This window comes from Talpa europaea (assembly GCF_964194135.1).
Source record: "Talpa europaea genome assembly, chromosome: 3".
In the NCBI taxonomy this organism is placed as follows: domain Eukaryota; kingdom Metazoa; phylum Chordata; class Mammalia; order Eulipotyphla; family Talpidae; genus Talpa; species Talpa europaea.
This window is the reverse complement of record NC_140069.1, coordinates 53,773,388-53,792,123: the sequence shown is the minus strand read 5'-3', so window position 1 is coordinate 53,792,123 and position 18,736 is coordinate 53,773,388. Positions and strand designations below refer to the sequence as shown.

The 18,736-nt window shown below is 36.3% G+C and overlaps 1 protein-coding gene across 1 annotated transcript in view; it reads right to left on the bottom strand.

The window, feature by feature from the left end:
* Positions 1-9,692: 9,692 nt before the first annotated feature.
* Positions 9,693-18,736, bottom strand: part of CYP7B1 (cytochrome P450 family 7 subfamily B member 1) — a gene marked incomplete at both ends in the record, with an annotated part of 190,465 nt that continues 181,421 nt past the window's right edge. The window contains one exon of the mRNA XM_084230555.1: positions 9,693-9,980. Coding sequence (XP_084086681.1) covers positions 9,693-9,980 — 288 coding nt within the window. The remainder of the gene's footprint in view (positions 9,981-18,736) is intronic.

Below are 18,736 nucleotides of genomic sequence, written 5' to 3'. Positions count from 1 at the left end.
TCCCAAAGAGCTCTTCGCTTCCTAGCAAGTCAAGAAAACTCTCCGTTCGCTGTCCCTGAGGTTTGAGTAAAATTCTACATTTCCTCCCTAAATTACTCCTCTTAACGTCATTCTGGAGGCTTCTGGACTATTTCAAAATTAGCAGGTACCCCTGAGGGAGTGTGCATGGTGATCTTGCTTGCTTTCCTTTCCCCTGGATTCTCTAATTCCGGCAACACAGAAATATAGATCAGAGAGTTCTGGATGAGAAATGACTGCCTGGGAAAGTTAGACTGCAAAAAAGAAAGGATTTTGCATCCTCCCCACCTAAATTCCCCCCACCTTTCCATACGTGATGGACAAGCCTATCTTACATGTCACTAGGATGCTTTGATGGGGAGTTGGCTTTAATTTTGAACAATGTGATATCATTCTCCTTCCCAGCTTGGGAAAGAGTTAATACTTTCCCAAAGACCATAGTTGCCCTTGTCTTCTCAACCTGATTCAGAGATGCAATAAAATATGAAGCAAATTTATGATCTGTTTCAAGCATTTTATTGCTGTATTTTTAAATTCATATATGCACATATAAGAACTATGATCTGTGAATAATTTGAAATGCTATAGTAGAATGATACATTTTAGATAAAACATAACCATATCTTTATATAATTGTCTCAGATTAAAATAAAAAAGAAAAATAGATTTCTAATGTGGACCAAACTGAAAAACTAATGACAGCCATAAACTGCTAACCAACCATAAATTAACATCTTCATCAAATGCTCAAATGGTATCAGTGGTTATATAAAGCAATTATTATTTCTTCTTATAAGTTTTAGAATAAAGTTCAGGGATATTTAAAGGATCCATTATTTACTAAAGCTTTATAATCTTTAAGATTTCATATTTTATTAGGAGAATGGTTGCAACTCAAATCTGTTATGTTAATAGAGATGTTTAGAGATGAGAGAATTTAAATTTAGACATAAAAATGCTTCATGGCCTAACCTCATTTTATTCATTTATTCTGCTCTGACAATTAAGAAGAACTTGGTGTAAGGATTTCTTTGTTCAGTATCTTCATCTACTCATTTAAAAGAGAAGACAAATAATATTTTATTATGAGAGTCAGATTATGTACTAGCTGATTAAAACATCAAATCATGCTGTCTATTCAATTAATATAGCTACATTTGGCATACATAGTCTCTCCTTGCAGTTATGGTCAAAATTCAGGTGCCAGGCTGGGCCTGTGCCCCTCATCTGAGACTTTCATGAAATGATTTTCCCAACCAGGCCTCCACAGAAACATCAAGAGCCATAGAGGAGGAAAGGAAATCTATATATTAAACACCTCATAAACCAGAAAGCAAGGTTAAGAGTAACTTACTTTATTTTTCTTTTGGAGTAGCATAAGGTATACATCTCTTTAAACTGTATATTTTTTAAGACAGTGAAATTAAATAAAATCTGGAATTATTCAGCAAAGAAAGCTCTTCATAAAATTTAGAAAATTACATTTTTAAAGGAACAGAATAATTATTTGAACTACATAGAATCTTCAAATTATTTCTGACACGTAGTTTATACTTAAAGTATGTTGTCCAACTAAAGCTGTTGTGGACAACCATCTCTAAGATCAAGGATTAAGATCATCAACTGGTTAAGTTTTAGGATCACTCTTAATTTTTGTGTAAGTATTGTTTAGTCTAGAGACTGTCTTCCTTTTTTCTTTTTTCTTCTGATGAATATTATCAAGGCTTTTTGGTAAGCCTAAATTTAATTCAGAAAGGAAAGTTTTCAAAAAATAAATGCCTAATTTCAAAACATGGAGTAAAATATTACTTCTACACTTTAAGATTCATTAAAAAAAAACAAGAGCAATCACTCAAATACTTAAAACATAGTCCATTCAAAGTAAAAACAAAGGCATTTATAAAACTTTAAAGATAATGGCTATTTCTTAGAAGTTATCAAATGAAAGCACATTTCATTTAAATGTTAAAAAGACAAAATCATTAGCCACAAAAGTGAGTTGTCAGGTAATAATGATATATTTTATGTTAACTACAATGGCTAGTTCTTAGACATAAAAGTTATATGGGATAAATACTCTCTTGCAAATAAAAATAGCCAACTAATATGTTTTATATCTGTAAATGTTTAAATTTGACCCAATCGTGAATCATTAGATATTATTACCTTTTCTGTTACTTCTGTTTCTCTAGATTTTCCTATAAGCGTAGACTGTTTTAAGGGAAATAAGATGCTTCATGAATATATCAGTAAACATTTACTTTCTCTGTAGTCTGCAATAGATCATGTCTTTCCTAATAAAAATGAATGCATTTAGGAACTGAGAATGTAATCTACACCTCAGATAATTAACAATGAACTATATCAAATACTTTTAAAATTATCCAGTATAACCACTGAGTATTTTTTCTATCCAGCTACATTCTAGAGAAAAATGCATATTATTATTCACATGATCATGGCTAATTCCAATAATTTGGCAATTTTTAAAATTTACCCAATAAATGTTTCTTTGAATAAAATTGGAAGCAAAGAAAATTATTTCATATATTTCTCATTTAATGACATAATTTACCTTAATTATTAAACAAAACTGAACTGACTAGTTTAAATGAGGAATACCTTAAGAGTCTAAGACCAATTCTTGCAAAATGTTAATGACTAACAGGAGTGTTTTTATAAATGCCAAATGTCCCAGTGAAATGCTGTATGTCAGTTACTAAAGGAGCCATGTTTCATTTCATCAACAGCATTCTGTATTATATGCTTTATTTACAGTTTGCATTTCAGCTTTATGGGTAATTAGAATACTGTCCAAATATTATTCAGCCTCGCTCTTTATCTGTAGTCATCTTCAGGAGACCACATCTAATGGAATCTCTCACTTACTCATTGTTCTTTTACACTTTATACTTCTCTCCACAGAGTAAGAGTGATTATTAAGAATTGTAGCCAAGCAAGGTCAGTTTGGTTAAGATTAACTTACTAGAAAACTTATTAGTCACTGATATTGCTTGGATCTGTTTTTTATATCCCAAACAAGTAAGGCATTCTAAATACAGCAATCTATATACTTGAAGGGAGAACATCAGAGAATAAAACTGTATATATGGGGTGCAGAATAGGCACATGGGGCTATTTAGACAGCAAAATCTTTTCCCAACTAATTTGCTATTTGTAATCAAATCTTCTGTCACCCAACATGTTCCAAGTAGAGAAATAAGGAGACATTGTCATTCATCTGTGCTTTAAAAGTTGATTTATTGAATTCTCATTGTAAAAAAAAGGGACAGTAAATAGATTCACAAAGAGCTCACACCTAACAGTTTTTAAGATAATCTGCTTCCTCATAAATCCATATGTATATAGCATTCTAAAATCAAAAGACAATGTTAAACAAACAATTCAGGTCAAAAGTATTTTATGTTACACAGCATTCTTCTTCCTAAAAAGAAGATATTTAAATGTAAGTATTGCCAAATTAACTCCTATTTAAAATTGTGCAGTAGAGTTTTTCATGAATGAAATTCATCTTATTCAAGAAAACATTATAAACAAACATTTAAGCTAAAAATTCAAACATTGATGATGACTGATTTAGGTTAACACTATGGAGTAAGTAATAATTGCTTTAGAAAAAAATACTAGAGTTTTATGTGATCATAATTTAAAATAATGCTACAGGGAATGTAATCTTCTCTTGTGAACTTTTCCTTAATTGAGTATGTGAATATGAATACTTAATAACACAGTTCAAGTAAATAATAGTTTTCAATATTAGTGAATTTAATATGTTAAAACTGCACATTCTCAGGTAATATAATTCTTTTTTTAAATAGGATTACTGACATTATTTTGTACTAAGATCAAAATGAAAATGGTTTTATTGTTCCACTGCTAAAATAGAAGATCTTTATAGGAAATATTATCTGGATTACCTTTGATGACAAAATAAACATATGCAATTATGCCAATTTTGAGTATGGAAGCTCCTTTTCCTTACACTTGTGGCCCAAACCTTAATGGTGAAATGGAGAAGATATGAAGTATGCCAGGAAAGCCAAGCAAGACAGATAAAAGTTCCCAGTACAGGTTGCTTGCTTACTTAGTGATAGCTTTAAAAACAAACAAACAAACAAACAAACAAACAAAGCAAGCAACTTCAGAGCATTTAGCTTTTGTTAACTGATTGCTTCATTACTGTTGGTCATTGACATGAGACAGTATTATTAGTCATTCATGCCCTTTAACTTGAAACTTAGGTGACAGTGGAGAAATGAAGTTAGGTTTTCATCCTAGGTAAAATAGATTTTTCAAAATTAAAGTTTTGGAGCCTCAGTGACTAATTTTTGTTGTTGTTGTTTGTTTTTTTTACCATACAATCGTAATACCTGATATATATGTTTTAGTGTATATAGTTTTATATATATAGTAATTTCTCATTACAGAAAAATATACTTCGGAATGAGTGATGTAAGGTTAGAACTAGTGATAAATTAAAATTTTAGAATAGTTTAAAATATTTAATTTATACAACTGCATTCATAATAAATTAGTTGTGTACATATTGACCTCCCAGAAAGATTGTGTATGGAAAAGGCAGATAATACAATGTACAGCATTATTTCTAGGATGCAGGAAATGTTCAATTGAATAAACGAATTATGAATTAAATAATGACTAAAATATTATTCTCTTTAACAAACACATAAGAATAGTTTTTAAAAGGCAAAATGGTATTAAAGTACCTCCTTTACAACTTCGTGTTTGCATTTTGCGTTATACTTTTCAAAATAAGTTAACACATTGATGTGTTTAATCCTGATAATGAACTTAGTGTCAAGAGGGCCTTATTTTTATTTTGCAAATAAGGAAACTGAAACACTGAGAGAAAATGTAACTTATTGGTGAAAACAAACCTCTATGTCTTCGCTAGATCCATGCTTTTTAACTTACTTCTCCATGACATTTTTTATATTCTTAAACACTCTTCAGTTACTAGATTCATTCTGTTATAAGACTCTCTTGTTTTGTTTCTACTAGTTTATTGTTTTTATATAATCATTTCTTATCTATTTTACTTTTTTTTGGTTTGTTTTTTAAGATTTTTTTTTTTTTAAATTTATACAAGCACTGGGTACAGTCAGAAGCACGGGAGGGTGAGAGAATTCACCAGAGCCAGAGCAGGGAGCAGAACAGGCAGAAGGACTGAAGTACACTGCTGAGGGGAGCAGCGGGCAGCAGGAGAGGTCTGTGCGCCTTGTGGGACCCTTGCCCGGTGGCCAGGGATTTAACCAGCGCTGCAAAGGCTGCGGGCAGCTTCCCAACCCAGATTCAACTGCTGCGCCACCGGGGAGGCCCTTATTTTACTTTCTGTTCTAAATTTTCTACATATTTCTAATTATCAAATTAAGCAGAAATTAAAATGGAATAATATCTTGTGTTCTCTCTTCTGCAACATTACAAAAGTGAACTAAGAATTTAAGAATATGGAGACTTCCACCACAAACAATATGACTGACTAGACATCCTAGTATAAAATGAATATGGAAGGTGAGAAATAAAGTCTAAGGACCTCGCTCTGTGAGAAAGAGAGAGAGAGAGAGAGAGAGAGAGAGAGAGAGAGAGAGAGAGAGATGAGATCAAAGATCTCTATACAAAGCCAAGAACTTAAAAATGCAACATCCTTAATAGATGAACTAGAAAGAAATCTTACCACAGAGCAAGACTGTAGGTCTACTTACCTGACTTAGTGATAGCTCAGGGTGATGGGAAAAAAACTCAGAAAGTCTCTCTTGTCTATTGTCAATGATAAGGTTGCATTCTAATTGATTTAGGGCTAGAGCACAAACTACCGATGTAGCTCATACCCCCACTCAAAATGCTCCAGCTGAAAATTTAAAGTTATTTGAGTTTCTCTCAGTAACATCAGTAGTCAGGATAAACAAACAAACAAACAAACAAAAAAAACCAAACACACAAATTCACAAATACTTTCTGAAGGCATCAACTTTAAATTCAGGTTTAAAAAAATTTCAGAGAAAAAATTCCAAGGAATATGGCTCCAATAAGCAAGCCATTGTGAGTAAGAGTTAAAAGAAAAACAAACTACAGAAGCAGACCCACAGAACACAGTTGATTTGGAAATAGTAGATGCAAAATATAAAATTGTTTTTTTTTAATATATTTAAAGAAGGAAAAGAAAATATTGAGTACACGATGAAGGAAAAAGATATCAAAAATGATCAGGAAAATAGGAGGAAAAAAAGAAAATTCTAGAAAACTGAATTTAAGACTAAATTTAACAAACTGAGTGGAAGTGAAAACCTGAATTCTGACAAGGTAGGGGCTGGTACACTTAATCAAAATCAAGCCTGGTGTTCCTGTGGGGAGAGAGGGTTGTAAGGATCTGAGGATAAAATACATAATATCACAAAGAGAATGAAGGCTCTATGGACTAAACATGATTGTTGGGGACATGGGTGGAGGATGTGGTTTGTAGCAGCTCAGGGCAGAGGGTAGCTGGGCATAACAATAGGAGGGTAGGTTTGAGTCTCTTTCAACTTTTGCTTTGGCCTCTCTCTCAGATTAACTCATTAACCAAAAATTTTCATCACTAGGTAAATAGATCATTAAAGTATGGTGGGTGAACACTATGGAAATCTTTGCAACTGTTAAAAGCAATAGATTTAATATGTACAGCTTAGTAAGAAAATTATGAAGGATATGATTTCTATAAAATGCATTTATATAAATTAAAAACATATGCACCCAAGAAAAAGAAAAACATATACATCCAAAACACAAGAATATTCAGTTATAATAGGGATGGTTTGGTGGTAGAGATAAGAGATAAAACAGAATGCATGAATAAAAGTCAGAAGAACCTTGGAGCAATTATAATTGTGAATCATGAACTAAGGGGTTTAAGGAATATGATTACTCAATCCTATAAACCTTAAGTTAAAATAAAAAGAAAAAAAACTCAATGAATGAGTAAAAGAGCAGATTAGAAATAGTGTACTGAGAATAAATTGGAAGAGATCTGAAGAAACAATGTAAATTTAGAGATAAATGTAAATTTAGAGATAGAAAAGGTCAAGCCACATGAAATGTAGAACAAGGGGATCTAATATAGAGTCAGAGAGATGTAACATTTATTTATTTATTTAAGATTTATTTATTTATGCAAGCACTGGGTACAGGCAGAAGTGCAGGAGGGTGAGAGAATTCACCAGAGACAGAGCAGAGAGTAGAACAGGCAGACTGATGAAGTACATTGCTGAGGGGAGCAGCGGGTGGCAGGAGAGGTCTGCAAGCCATGTGGGATCCTCACCAGGCTGGGTATCAAACCGGCGCTGCAGAGGCTGTGGGCAGCCTTGCAACCCAGCGCTCAACTGCTGGGCTACCGTGGAGGCCGGAGATGTAATATTTAAAGAGATAATAGTTCAGAATATTCTGTAGTAGATAAAAGCTATCCATTCTCAGACTCAAGAAACACCATGACATGTAAGCATGAAAAACAGAAAGAAATGAAGAACATCAAAGACAAAGAGAACAAATGAAAGCCATTAGAGAGAAGACACAGACTACTCCCCAAATAACTAAACTTATTAAATGCCAGCCACTTGATAACAACAATGGAAGCCTTAAGAATGTGCAAGAACTTCAGAGTGCTTTGAAGAAATAACTTTTAACCCAGACTTGTGCATCTATCAATAGTAAAATCTCTTTTCAAGAATGAGGACAATAATGAAGACATTTTCTTTTTTTTTTTAATAATTTTTTAAAAAAAGATTTATTTATTTATTTATTTATACAAGCACTGGGTACAGTCAGAAGTGCGGAAGGGTGAGAGAATTCACCAGAGCCAGAGCGGGGAGCAGAGCAGGCAGAAGGACCAAAGTACACTGCCGAGGGGAGCAGCGGGCGGCAGGAGAGGTCTGCGCGCCATGTGGGACCGTCCTCTGGTGGCCGGGGAGCAGCCGGGGATCGAACAGGCGCTGCAGAGGCTACGGGCAGGTTCACAACCCAGCGCTCAACCACTGTGTCACCCGGAAGGCTCAATAATGAATACAGTTTCAACTAAGCAAAAATAGAGTTTAGGTTGGCAAACATTCACTAAGAAATATGTAGAGCATGTATGTCAGAAAGGAGAAAAGAAATGCCAGAAAATTTATTTTTTTATTAAATATGGTAAATGTTATTTTATTTCATTTCATTTTATTTTTTTAAATATAACTCACTTTTTAAAAAAGATTTATATATTTATTCATTTATTTATGCAAGCACTGGGTACAGTCAGAAGCGCGGGAGGGTGAGAGAATTTACTAGAGCCAGAGCGGGGAGCAGAGCAGGCAGAAGGACCGCAGTACACTGCTGAGGGGAGCAGCGGGCGGCAGGAGAGGTCTGCGCGCCATGTGGGACCCTCCTCTGGTGGCCGGGGAGCAGCCGGGGATCGAACCGGTGCCGCAGAGGCTGCGGGCAGCTAGGCAACCCAGCTCTCAACCACTGCGCCACTGGGGAAGCCCTATAATGTTATTTTAAAAATCACTTTCCTTTTAAACAACATTAACACATTACTGAAATATTAGAAGTTCCAATTAATGCAGCATGAATTAACTTTTATAGCTGCTTTCTGTGTTTACATTAGGCATGATCATTCATATCAGAAGCCAGGTAGTCATTTGGTAATCTGGTATTTGAAATAATTGAATCAATAACACAATGCTAAATTGCGGCATATGAAATTATACTGCATTCCATAGTGTAATTCGAAATAATACAAATAAACCCCAATTCAAAAGGTGAGCTATCAAGAATACTGCCATTTAGTTTCTTAGCTTCCAAAAATGAAAGTATTTCATTCATGGTTAATTGCAATATTGGCACAAACTTTATAGTTTATGCTAAAACAAAATACTACAGTCAATCCTGTAATGATTTCAATATTTGCTCTTACAATAAAGCCAATACGAATGCCTAACACAATTTTTGAATATATAATAGGTTTTGAGTGTACTTACATATTAAATCTTCAAGCATCTAACTTGAACATGAGTGGCCTTACATAACAAAAAATGTTATTCTATTGCGCCATAGTATACAACGTAATAAAGAACACTTATTGATTAAATATTAAAGTGAAGTTGAAGCATTTAATATACTAAGAAACTCATTTAATGTAAACATATTCTGGCAATACAGATATTACTGATAATATACTTGAAGGAAATATTTTTATCTAGTCTAGCTCATGGAAATTTAATTTCCTTCCTGAGAATTTGGAATTTGTTAGACTGTGTCCATTTCCAGCACAAATTTCCAGCAATACAAAAAGTATATTTTTTTATATATTAGTGAAGAATTTGAGTGACTATAAAAAGTGCTAAATCTATTGCTTTGAAAGTACATTTTCTATGACAGGTGAAAATCACAATATGTGGAAACTTATAGAAGTTATTTTAAGTTTATTATTCAATTGACTTTGAGGTCTTTTTTATACTGCCATCGTTGCATTTTATGATGGATTTTGTGACTAATACAAACCAGACTGATCTCACAACAAGCTGAAATTGGCACTTTTTAAACAAACAAATGCACAAATCAATTACATTTGCAGAAATGAAAAACAAATAGATGAGCTGAGGATAGGTTTCTTTCCTTTTAGCCTTTTATGATTTCGCTTTGTACCTAAATAAAACATCTGAATCTGGATGCTCAATACCAAGAAAAAAGCGATCATGGTTTAGCCTGACAGGTTTATCATCAATTATTTCTAAATCAAAGTAAGTTAAAAGTACAATCAGGGATAGCTTTATTTCAGCAATTGCCAAAAATCGTCCTGGACATTTGCTGGCTCCAAATCCAAATGGTAATAGGTAATACTTCAGCTTTTCCCCTCTTTTGTAAAAGGTGGTTTTAATCTTACCATCTTCTACGAAACGATCAAATCTAAATTCCTGTAAAAGAGAATATCGAATGTTAAGTTAAAAATTTATGAGAAATAGTTTGTGTTCAGATTCGCAAAGTTGCCAGCTCTCCCTGCCTGTCTCAAAAGGCTCTTAAATACAGCAAACACCAAAAAGTAAAACTTGACTAAATGCAAATCATGTATACTTTCTTTTTTCAATTCTTTTTATTTTAAAACGTGTCATCACCCCCTCTGCTGGCTCCCCATCTTCTTCACTTGTGATAACCTCATTTCGGTTACCAATATTCACTAGTTTATTTTTGTTTTGCTTTGTCCATTCAACTGCTTTATTAACTTATACTGCACAAATGGGAAAAATCATCCCACATTTGTCTTTATCTTTCTATTTCACTTTGCATAATCTCCATAAGTTTCTACTATTTTGTTGCAAATGGCAAAATTTTATCTGTCTTTATAGTGGGATACTTTGGGTCTCTCCTGGTGGCGCAGCAGTTGAGCGCTGGGCTGTGAAGCTGCCAGCAGCCTCTGCAGTGCCAGTTCGATCCCCGGACACCAGTGAGGGTCTCACATGGCATGCAGACCTCTCCTGCCGCACCCGCTGCTCTCCTCAGCAGTGTATTTCATCAGTCTGCCTGTTCTGTTCCCCATTCTGGCTCTGGTGAATTCTCTCACCCTCCTGCGCTTCTGACTATACCCAGTGCTTGTATAAATAAATAAATAAATCTTTAATTTTTTTTTTTTTAAAGATTTTCATTTATTTATTTATTTATTTATTTATTTATTTATTTATTTATTTATTTATACAAGCACTGGGTACAGTCAGAAGCGCAGGAGGGTGAGAGAATTCACCAGAGCCAGAGCGGGGAGCAGAGCAGGCAGAAGGACCGAAGTACACTGCTGAGGGGAGCAGCAGGCGGCAGGAGAGGTCTGCGCACCATGTGGGACCCTCCTCCGGTGGCCGGGGAGCAGCCGGGGATCGAACCGGCGCTGCAGAGGCTGCGGGCAGCTTCGCAACCCAGCACTCAACCGCTGCGCCACCGGGGAGGCCCAATAAATAAATAAATCTTAAAAAATATATATATAGTTGGATACTTTTCCACTGTATATACATACCTCGTCTTCTTTATGCAATTAACTACCAGTGAAGTACTGTATTCTTTTTTTTTTTTTAAGATTTATTTATTCATGCATACAAGAACTGGGGGACAGGCCGGAGGTATGGTGAGTGAGAAGATTCACCAGAGACAGAGTGGGGAGCAGAACAGGCAAACTGACTGAAATATACTGCTAAGGGGAGCAGAAGGAGAGGAGAGGTCTGCTGCATCATGTGGGTAACCAGGGGATCGAACTCAATCTTCAGTGGCTGCGAATAGCTTCACAGGTTTCATCTTAACTCCTTCTGCCACCAGGCAGGCCCCGAGGTCTTGCATTCTTTTCATATCATAACTACTATAAATGCTGCAATAAACACTGTGGTGTGCATAACTATTTGAGCTGATGATTTCAGATTCTCTGGATGGGTACCCAGATGTGGGATTTCTGGATCATACTGTGCTTCTATTTTTATTTATTTATTTTTTTAATACAAGCACTGGGTACAGTCAGAAGCGCAGGAGGGTGAGAGAATTCACCAGGGCCAGATGGGGAACAGAACAGGCAGACTGACGAAATACACTGCTGAGGGGAGCAGTGGGTGCGGCAGGAGAGGTCTGCGCACCATGTGGGACACTCTCCTGAAGCTGGGGATTGATCAGGCGCTGCAGAGGCTGCGGGCAGCTTTGCAGCCCAGTGCTCAACCACTGAGCCACCATGGGAGGCCCTATTTTTATTCTTTTGAGAAAGGATCGCACTGCCATGGCTATGCCATTTTCCTTTTCATCAACAATGTGCATGAGTCCTCTTTTTTCATATTCTCACCAACACTTGTAGACACTTAGTAGACTTATTGATGTAAACCATTCTCACTGGTGAATGGCATCTTCTTGTGGTTTTGATTTGCATTTCTCTAATAACAAGTGATGATGGATATTTTCTGATCAATGAACATTGGTCATCTATTTAGTCTCTTTGGAAAAATGCCTTTTTTTTTAATCAGTTTTTGTGTTTGTTTAATTAGATGAGTTCTTCATATATTTTGGATATAACCCCCTTCTTGAATGTGTGATGTACAAATATCATATCATATCCAGCAGGCTATCTTTTTAATTTGTTATTTTTTTATGCTCTGTTCAAGTTTTTCATTTGGCATAGTTCCAATTTTTGTTTTTCTTTCATTTCTCTTGCTTTTGGGGTGAAGTCCCCAAAGATATCTCTCTATCATTAATGTAATGGAACATACAACATATGTTTTATATTATAAGTTTTATGATTTTGGGTTTATATACATGTCAATTTTATTTTGTGTATTTTGTGTATGGAGAGTGATCCAGGTTCATTCTTTAACTATGGCTGTCCAGTTTTTTTTTTTTTAATTTCGCTTTATTTTATTTTATTTTTAAAGATTTTTTTTTTTATTGATTGATACATACAAGCGCTGGGTACAGTCAGAAGCACAGGAGGGTGAGAGAATTCACCAGAGCCAGAGCGGGGAGCAGAGCAGGCAGAAGGACCCAGGTACACTGCTGAGGGGAGCAGCGGGCGGCAGGAGAGGTCTGCGCGCCATGTGGGACCCTCCTCCGGTGGCCGGCGAGCAGCCGGGGATTGAACCGGCGCTGCAGAGGCTGCGGGCAGCTTTGCAACCCAGCGCTCAACCACTGCGCCACCAGGGAGGCCCTGGCTGTCCAGTTTTCCCTACACCATTTGTTGGAGAGATTTTCCTTTATCCATTGCATGGTCATGGCCTTTTTATAATAAATTAATGTCAACATATTTGTGGATTTATTTCCGGGCTTGATTTTGTTCCACTCTTCCATGTGTCTTTTTTTAATACCAAAATGATTTTAATGATGGTTGCTTTATAATATCATATATAAGCTTTCAAAAAACACAAATGTGGGCCTCCCTGGTGGCGCAGGGGTTAAAGACACAGTGCTATCAAGCTATCTCCAGTCAGTGCAACAGGAGTTCGATCCCAGGCCAGGGTGCTAACCCACATGGTGCAGCAGACCTCTCCTGACTCGCCTTCTGCTCCCCTCAGCAGTGTATTTCAGTCAGTCTGCCTGTTCTGCTCCCCACTCTGTCTCTGGTGAATCCTTTCACACACACCTTCTTCCCCTGCACCTCTGGCCTACATCCCAGTTCTTGTATGCATAAATAAATAAATCTTTAAAAAAACCACAAATGCTATTAGGAAATTACTTTCCCATGTCAAATTGAAATCTAAAAACCTATATTACTTTTTTTTCTCAATTCACATTCCTCTTCTATGCTGAGATCCCTAAGTAGAGAGGTGGTATTTCTAATTTTATTGTCTAAGATGAGTCCTGACTTATGGGCACTTGATAGACCAATGTTGGGTAAGAGGTAAGAGTTACTTTATTGTTGTTATTGATACTAATACTTTTCTCTATCCTTTTCCTGTTAGCTACTGTTGGATAAGAACTAACAGGATTCAGTGATAATTTCTGGGTTAAATAATAAGATTCACATAAAACACTAGAGAGGGACTAAGTTACAAAATCAGTCTTGCCTGATTTTTGATGTACTGAATTTCTCCGATGACAATTGTATTAAAATGAACTCTTTTTGAGTTAACTCTAGGCTGGCAGGTTTTCTGTATGTTTTCATAAATAACATAAATTACTTGTTACATATGGAGCTGGTTTACTTGGGTGGTTGGCCCACCATCTTAATTTACTCTCACTTCAGTTTCTAAAATGAGACTGAGTTACCTTTTTTCAGTCCATGGTGAATTAAACCACTGATTAGATTAATGTCGGTGGTATACATGAAAAATAACCATGTTTTCCTGTACTTGGTGCTCATTAGCATTAGACCTGCAGAGCACACAACTCTGAATGAACTACATGAAATCAGTGTCAAAGAAGCAGGTCAGGTCAGACTCAAAGCATTTCAAGTTATAATGAAAACCCTAAAATTCAGGGATGGGTCCTGATTCCACCACAAATGATGTAATTTTCTCACTCAATGCCAGTAGTGAAATCATTTCATTTAAAAGTATCATTTATACATGATACTTATTTTGATAACTATTCAGGCATATGGAACATATTTTGGGTAGTTTCTCATCTTGTTGAAGTATATTTTCCACAGGCAGTTCTGGAATGTATCCAGAAGGATCTAACAAGGGTTAAACTAAAAATACCTGTTCATCATGCTAGTAATGACTAAGGACACTCTTTGCTGACATCCACTTTATTACTAGAGATAAAGCTATTAGCAGGCACGCTTTCCTGATGAACGTTCCCACTGCTGTGCCTCAGGCCTGCTGGCCTGTGTTCAATATTGCCGCTTCCTCCTTCTCAGTGACCACCAACCTGAGTAGTTCAGTGCACTCCAAGAGCTCCTGGCCATGGCTCAGTTAATATAAATCAAATTTGACCATTAAATGATTTGTCAGAAAAGGTCTCACTCTAGCCCTACTGTTTAAGCCAGAAATGGCAAAAAGAAAACTTAGTTGGGTTATGACTTCATAGTGTCATTTTTTTTTCAAAAAATTTATTTTTATTTATTTATGCATACAAGAGCTGAGGTGTAGGCCAGAGGTGTGGGGGTGGGGGATTCACCAAAGACAGAGTGGGGAGCAGAACAGGTAGATTGACTGAAATACACTGTTGAGGGGAGCAGTGGGCGAGACAGGAGATGTCTGCTGCGCCACATGTGGGTTAGCTCCCTGGCCAGGGATTGAACTCATGTTGCAGTGGCTGGCCATAGCTTGATAGTGCTGAGACTTAATCCCTAGTGCCACCAGGGATGCCCCAACTTCACAGTATCTTGATATCAAGAAGCCAGATACTATGGCTTTCCTGTTATTCTTCACAAAAGTGAATGTTCTGCCCTCTAAGAGGACACAGTAATGAACACCTATCCCATGAGTAATCCCCAACCCCAGTGTTTCCATTCAATTCTCTCAAATTTCTACTTAATCAGTAATGCCTCTCCTCTAGTTTTCCACCACTTACTGTTGACTTCCCTCATAATAGGTATCTTAAAAATTCCTATTCAGTTATTTATATTATAAAACAAGAAGTGATTCAATTCACCACTGGGGCTACCAAAGCAAGTAGGTGGTGAATTAAATCACTGATTAGATTAATGTCAGGGTGTGTGTGTGTACATGTATATATTTTAAATTTAATCTTGATTTTATTTTATTATTTTTTTAAAGATTTATTTATTTATATATAGAAGAATTGGGGTGTAGGCCAGAGGTACAGGGGTTAAGAGGATTCACCAGAGACAGAGTGGGGAACAGAACAGGCAGACTGACTGAAATACACTGCTGAGGGGAGCAGAGGGTGACACAGGAGAGGTCTACTGCACCATGTGGGTTTAATTCCCTGGTTGGAGATTGAACGCAGGACACAGTGGCACTGCCATGATAGTGCTGAGACTTAACCCTTATGCCACCAGAAGTCCCCCAGGCATAAAAATATATATATATATATTTATATTTAAAAACATCACTTTTTTAAAGATTTATTTATTTATACAAGCACTGGGTACGTCAGAGGAGGGTGAGAGAGAATTCACCAGAGCCAGAGCGGAGAGCAGAGCACCATACTGACGAAGTACAGTGCTGAGGGGAGCAGCAGGCGGCAGGAGAGGTCTGCGCACCATGTGGGACCCTAGCCAGGTGGCCGGGGATCGAAATCTAACCAGAGCTTCAGAGGCTGCGGGCAGCTTCGCAACCCAGTGCTCAACTGCTGCACCACCGGGGAGGCCCATAAATATATTTTTGAGTTAAAGTTTATTTTCAGTTCTTTTCCATTGTTAAGCAGGAACCAGTAGACAGAACGACTTGTAGTTGCTGCTGACTTTAGCCAAAAAGAGAAGGAAGGAGTAGAAGAGCCTTACTGGTGATACAGTGCCATAAAACAAAGGGTAGGAAGCTCAAGAAGCACTCATTGAAATAAGTTAAATATAGGATTTTTCATGCTGACTTAAACTCTGCACTGACTAGAATAGCTCGGTGCTTCAGATTTAAAGAGGGTCAAGTAATGCAATATATTAAATGGATGAAAATGGATAAATCCTATGAAAAAGGACACACTGAAATTCACCAGTGATTGTTGTGGTTGACTCCTTCACATTCCTTTTCTGTATAAAATTTGTCTAATTGTCAGTCATAGTAATTATATTGCTCTAGTCTCTGACTGATCTATAGTAGGTTGTGTGAACCAACCTTGTCAGTACAAGAGGGGAAAAGCTTAGGGGTATCTGGGAGAATTTCCCTTCTTGTGAAGAAAGAAAAACAGGCGGGAGTAGTTATCATCTTTCTCTTCTGCACCTAGTCATATGTGAACATGTTAGCAATCCTGCCATGAGAATGAAGATACAGCTAACCCACGGGAAGCAGCAGAGCCAGAACATCCCAGGAGATGGGAGTTATTGGACTTTCTTATTCTTATTCTCAAAGCCCCCAATATAGTGTTTTTCACATAGTATAGCTTCCATATATATTCATTGAATTAAAGAATAAATGCATGAGGAAAAAAGCAATCTTCAAGTCTTTGAAGAAAACAGATATTGAATGAGTAAATAAACATATAGGGAAGGAAGAGCAGATGAATGTTCAGTGTCTACAAATAGAAACGTATAATATTTAGCCCTAGAAATCAAAGTTGAATAAGGCAATTTTCTGTACAGAGAATAATTTTTTGGTATAAATGACTAATAAAAATGGCATAACTTTAATTTGTGTTCTAATTACTCTGTTCAGTTTATCAGATTTTTTTGACCACTTCCTGAATGCAAGGAACTGAAGTTAAAAAGACATAAGTTACGGTCTTGCTGAGGTAACTGGCATACAATAAGATCAAGTTTCATCATTCAATTCATAATTTTGGTATAAGGTAAGGCTTCCTAGAAATAAATATGCTCAAAATCATGAATAACTAATGAAGGGGCTGCCCTGTCGTCCTGGTTTAGAGTCAGTCCTCTTGGGAGCAAGATGACAGGACACAGAAGCTCTTTTTTATCTCCAAGACTTGGTTCCACTCACGTTAGGCTATAGCCAGTTTGTTCCAGCTTGAGAGAGTGTGCACATCTCTCCCAAATTCTGTCTTTGAGATTGTTACATTGATAACATGAAGTCAACAATGGGGGTTATTTACATGTGAAAACTGACAAAATCAGGGCATTTCAGAGTGCTGGTTTACCAGCATACTGTTCATTAGTTTCAGCATAGTAGATTTAAAGTGCCAGTGTACTGATATGGCAAAAGCTCTCCCAACATGAAGCATCTGGCTAAATGTGGTCATGTGAACAGGGTCATTAAGCTCTTAAGAACAGCGGCCTTTTTTTAGTTCTGTGAAATTTCATTATGCCCAGCATTGTGTTTTTCAGGATGGTAGATACTCAATGTATGTCCATGTCCTTGAAATATAGTGGTGAACAGTCTGTAATCCAGTTTGAGATACAGAAAAAAATTAGAGTATTTCCTCACTTGTCATAACTAGCATATCTACATATGTGTGTATATTTATATATATATAAATATGTCTTTATTGATGTAGCATTGCATTATAATATATAGGTTTCAGGTAGGCATCATGATAAATCAATATCTGTATATACTATATTGAATTCACCACTCAAAGTCCATTTCTATCCTTCATTATACAATTGACCTCTTTTACCTGATTGACTTACTCCCCTTCCTCCCTTTCTGGTTGCCACTATTTGGCTTTAAAATCAAAGTGTTTATTCTATTCAGGTAATTTGTTTACTTCTCTATATAACATGTGAGTGAAATCATGGGATACTGGGCTTTTTCTGACTGACTTAATTCACTAAGCATAATTACTACCTTCTAGACCGTTCATGTGGCAATAACTAGTATATTCTAAGAACAGTGATGATAACCAAAATAATATTGACACGACAATTTTTATAGAGATTTAGAATGTTTCCAAGGACTTTTAAGTTAATTTATCACTTTATAATCCCTATGCCTCTAAGAGGCATAGCGGGTAAATTTGTGTGATATTGTTAGAAAGTAAGACCTTTCAATATCGGCGCTTTTGACTCTGATGGCTTTAGAATTATGGGTCATTTCACTGTGCCCTTTTTACAGGGAGCTTCCGATAATGTGTTATCCTCTTAAATTTTTTTGCTGTTTCTTTCTTATAGAGCAACAGTGTCCCATGCTTAACTTTGTACCTAAGCACTGGCCATAGAAAGATTAACCAATAGATCTGCTCTTCCATATCATGGCTATTGTAAATAGTGTTACAATGAACATAGGAATACCGTTTCCTCTGAAATTAGTGTTTTTGTGTTCTTTGGGTAGATACCTAAGGAGCAGAATTGCTGGGTCACATGGCAGATCCATAAGGGCTAAACCAGTCTACATTCCCACCAGCAGTATATAAGGGTTCCTTTTTCTCCACACCATTGCCTGCATTTGTTAATTCTGGTCATTTTAATATGGGTCTTACAGGTGTGAGACCATATATCCTTGCGGTTTTCATTTGCATTTTCCTGAAATAAAAATAGATTTGTTCTTCTCCACTGCTTCAGTTTTGGAGACTGCATTTTGGCCGAAAAGAAATCATCATCATTTACTGATTATTTGTGAGCCAGGTGCTGGAATTCTCGGTGACGATAAACAAAAATTTGAGGGGGTTTTCAGAAAAATTTAAAAAGCTCTCCAGTCCTTTT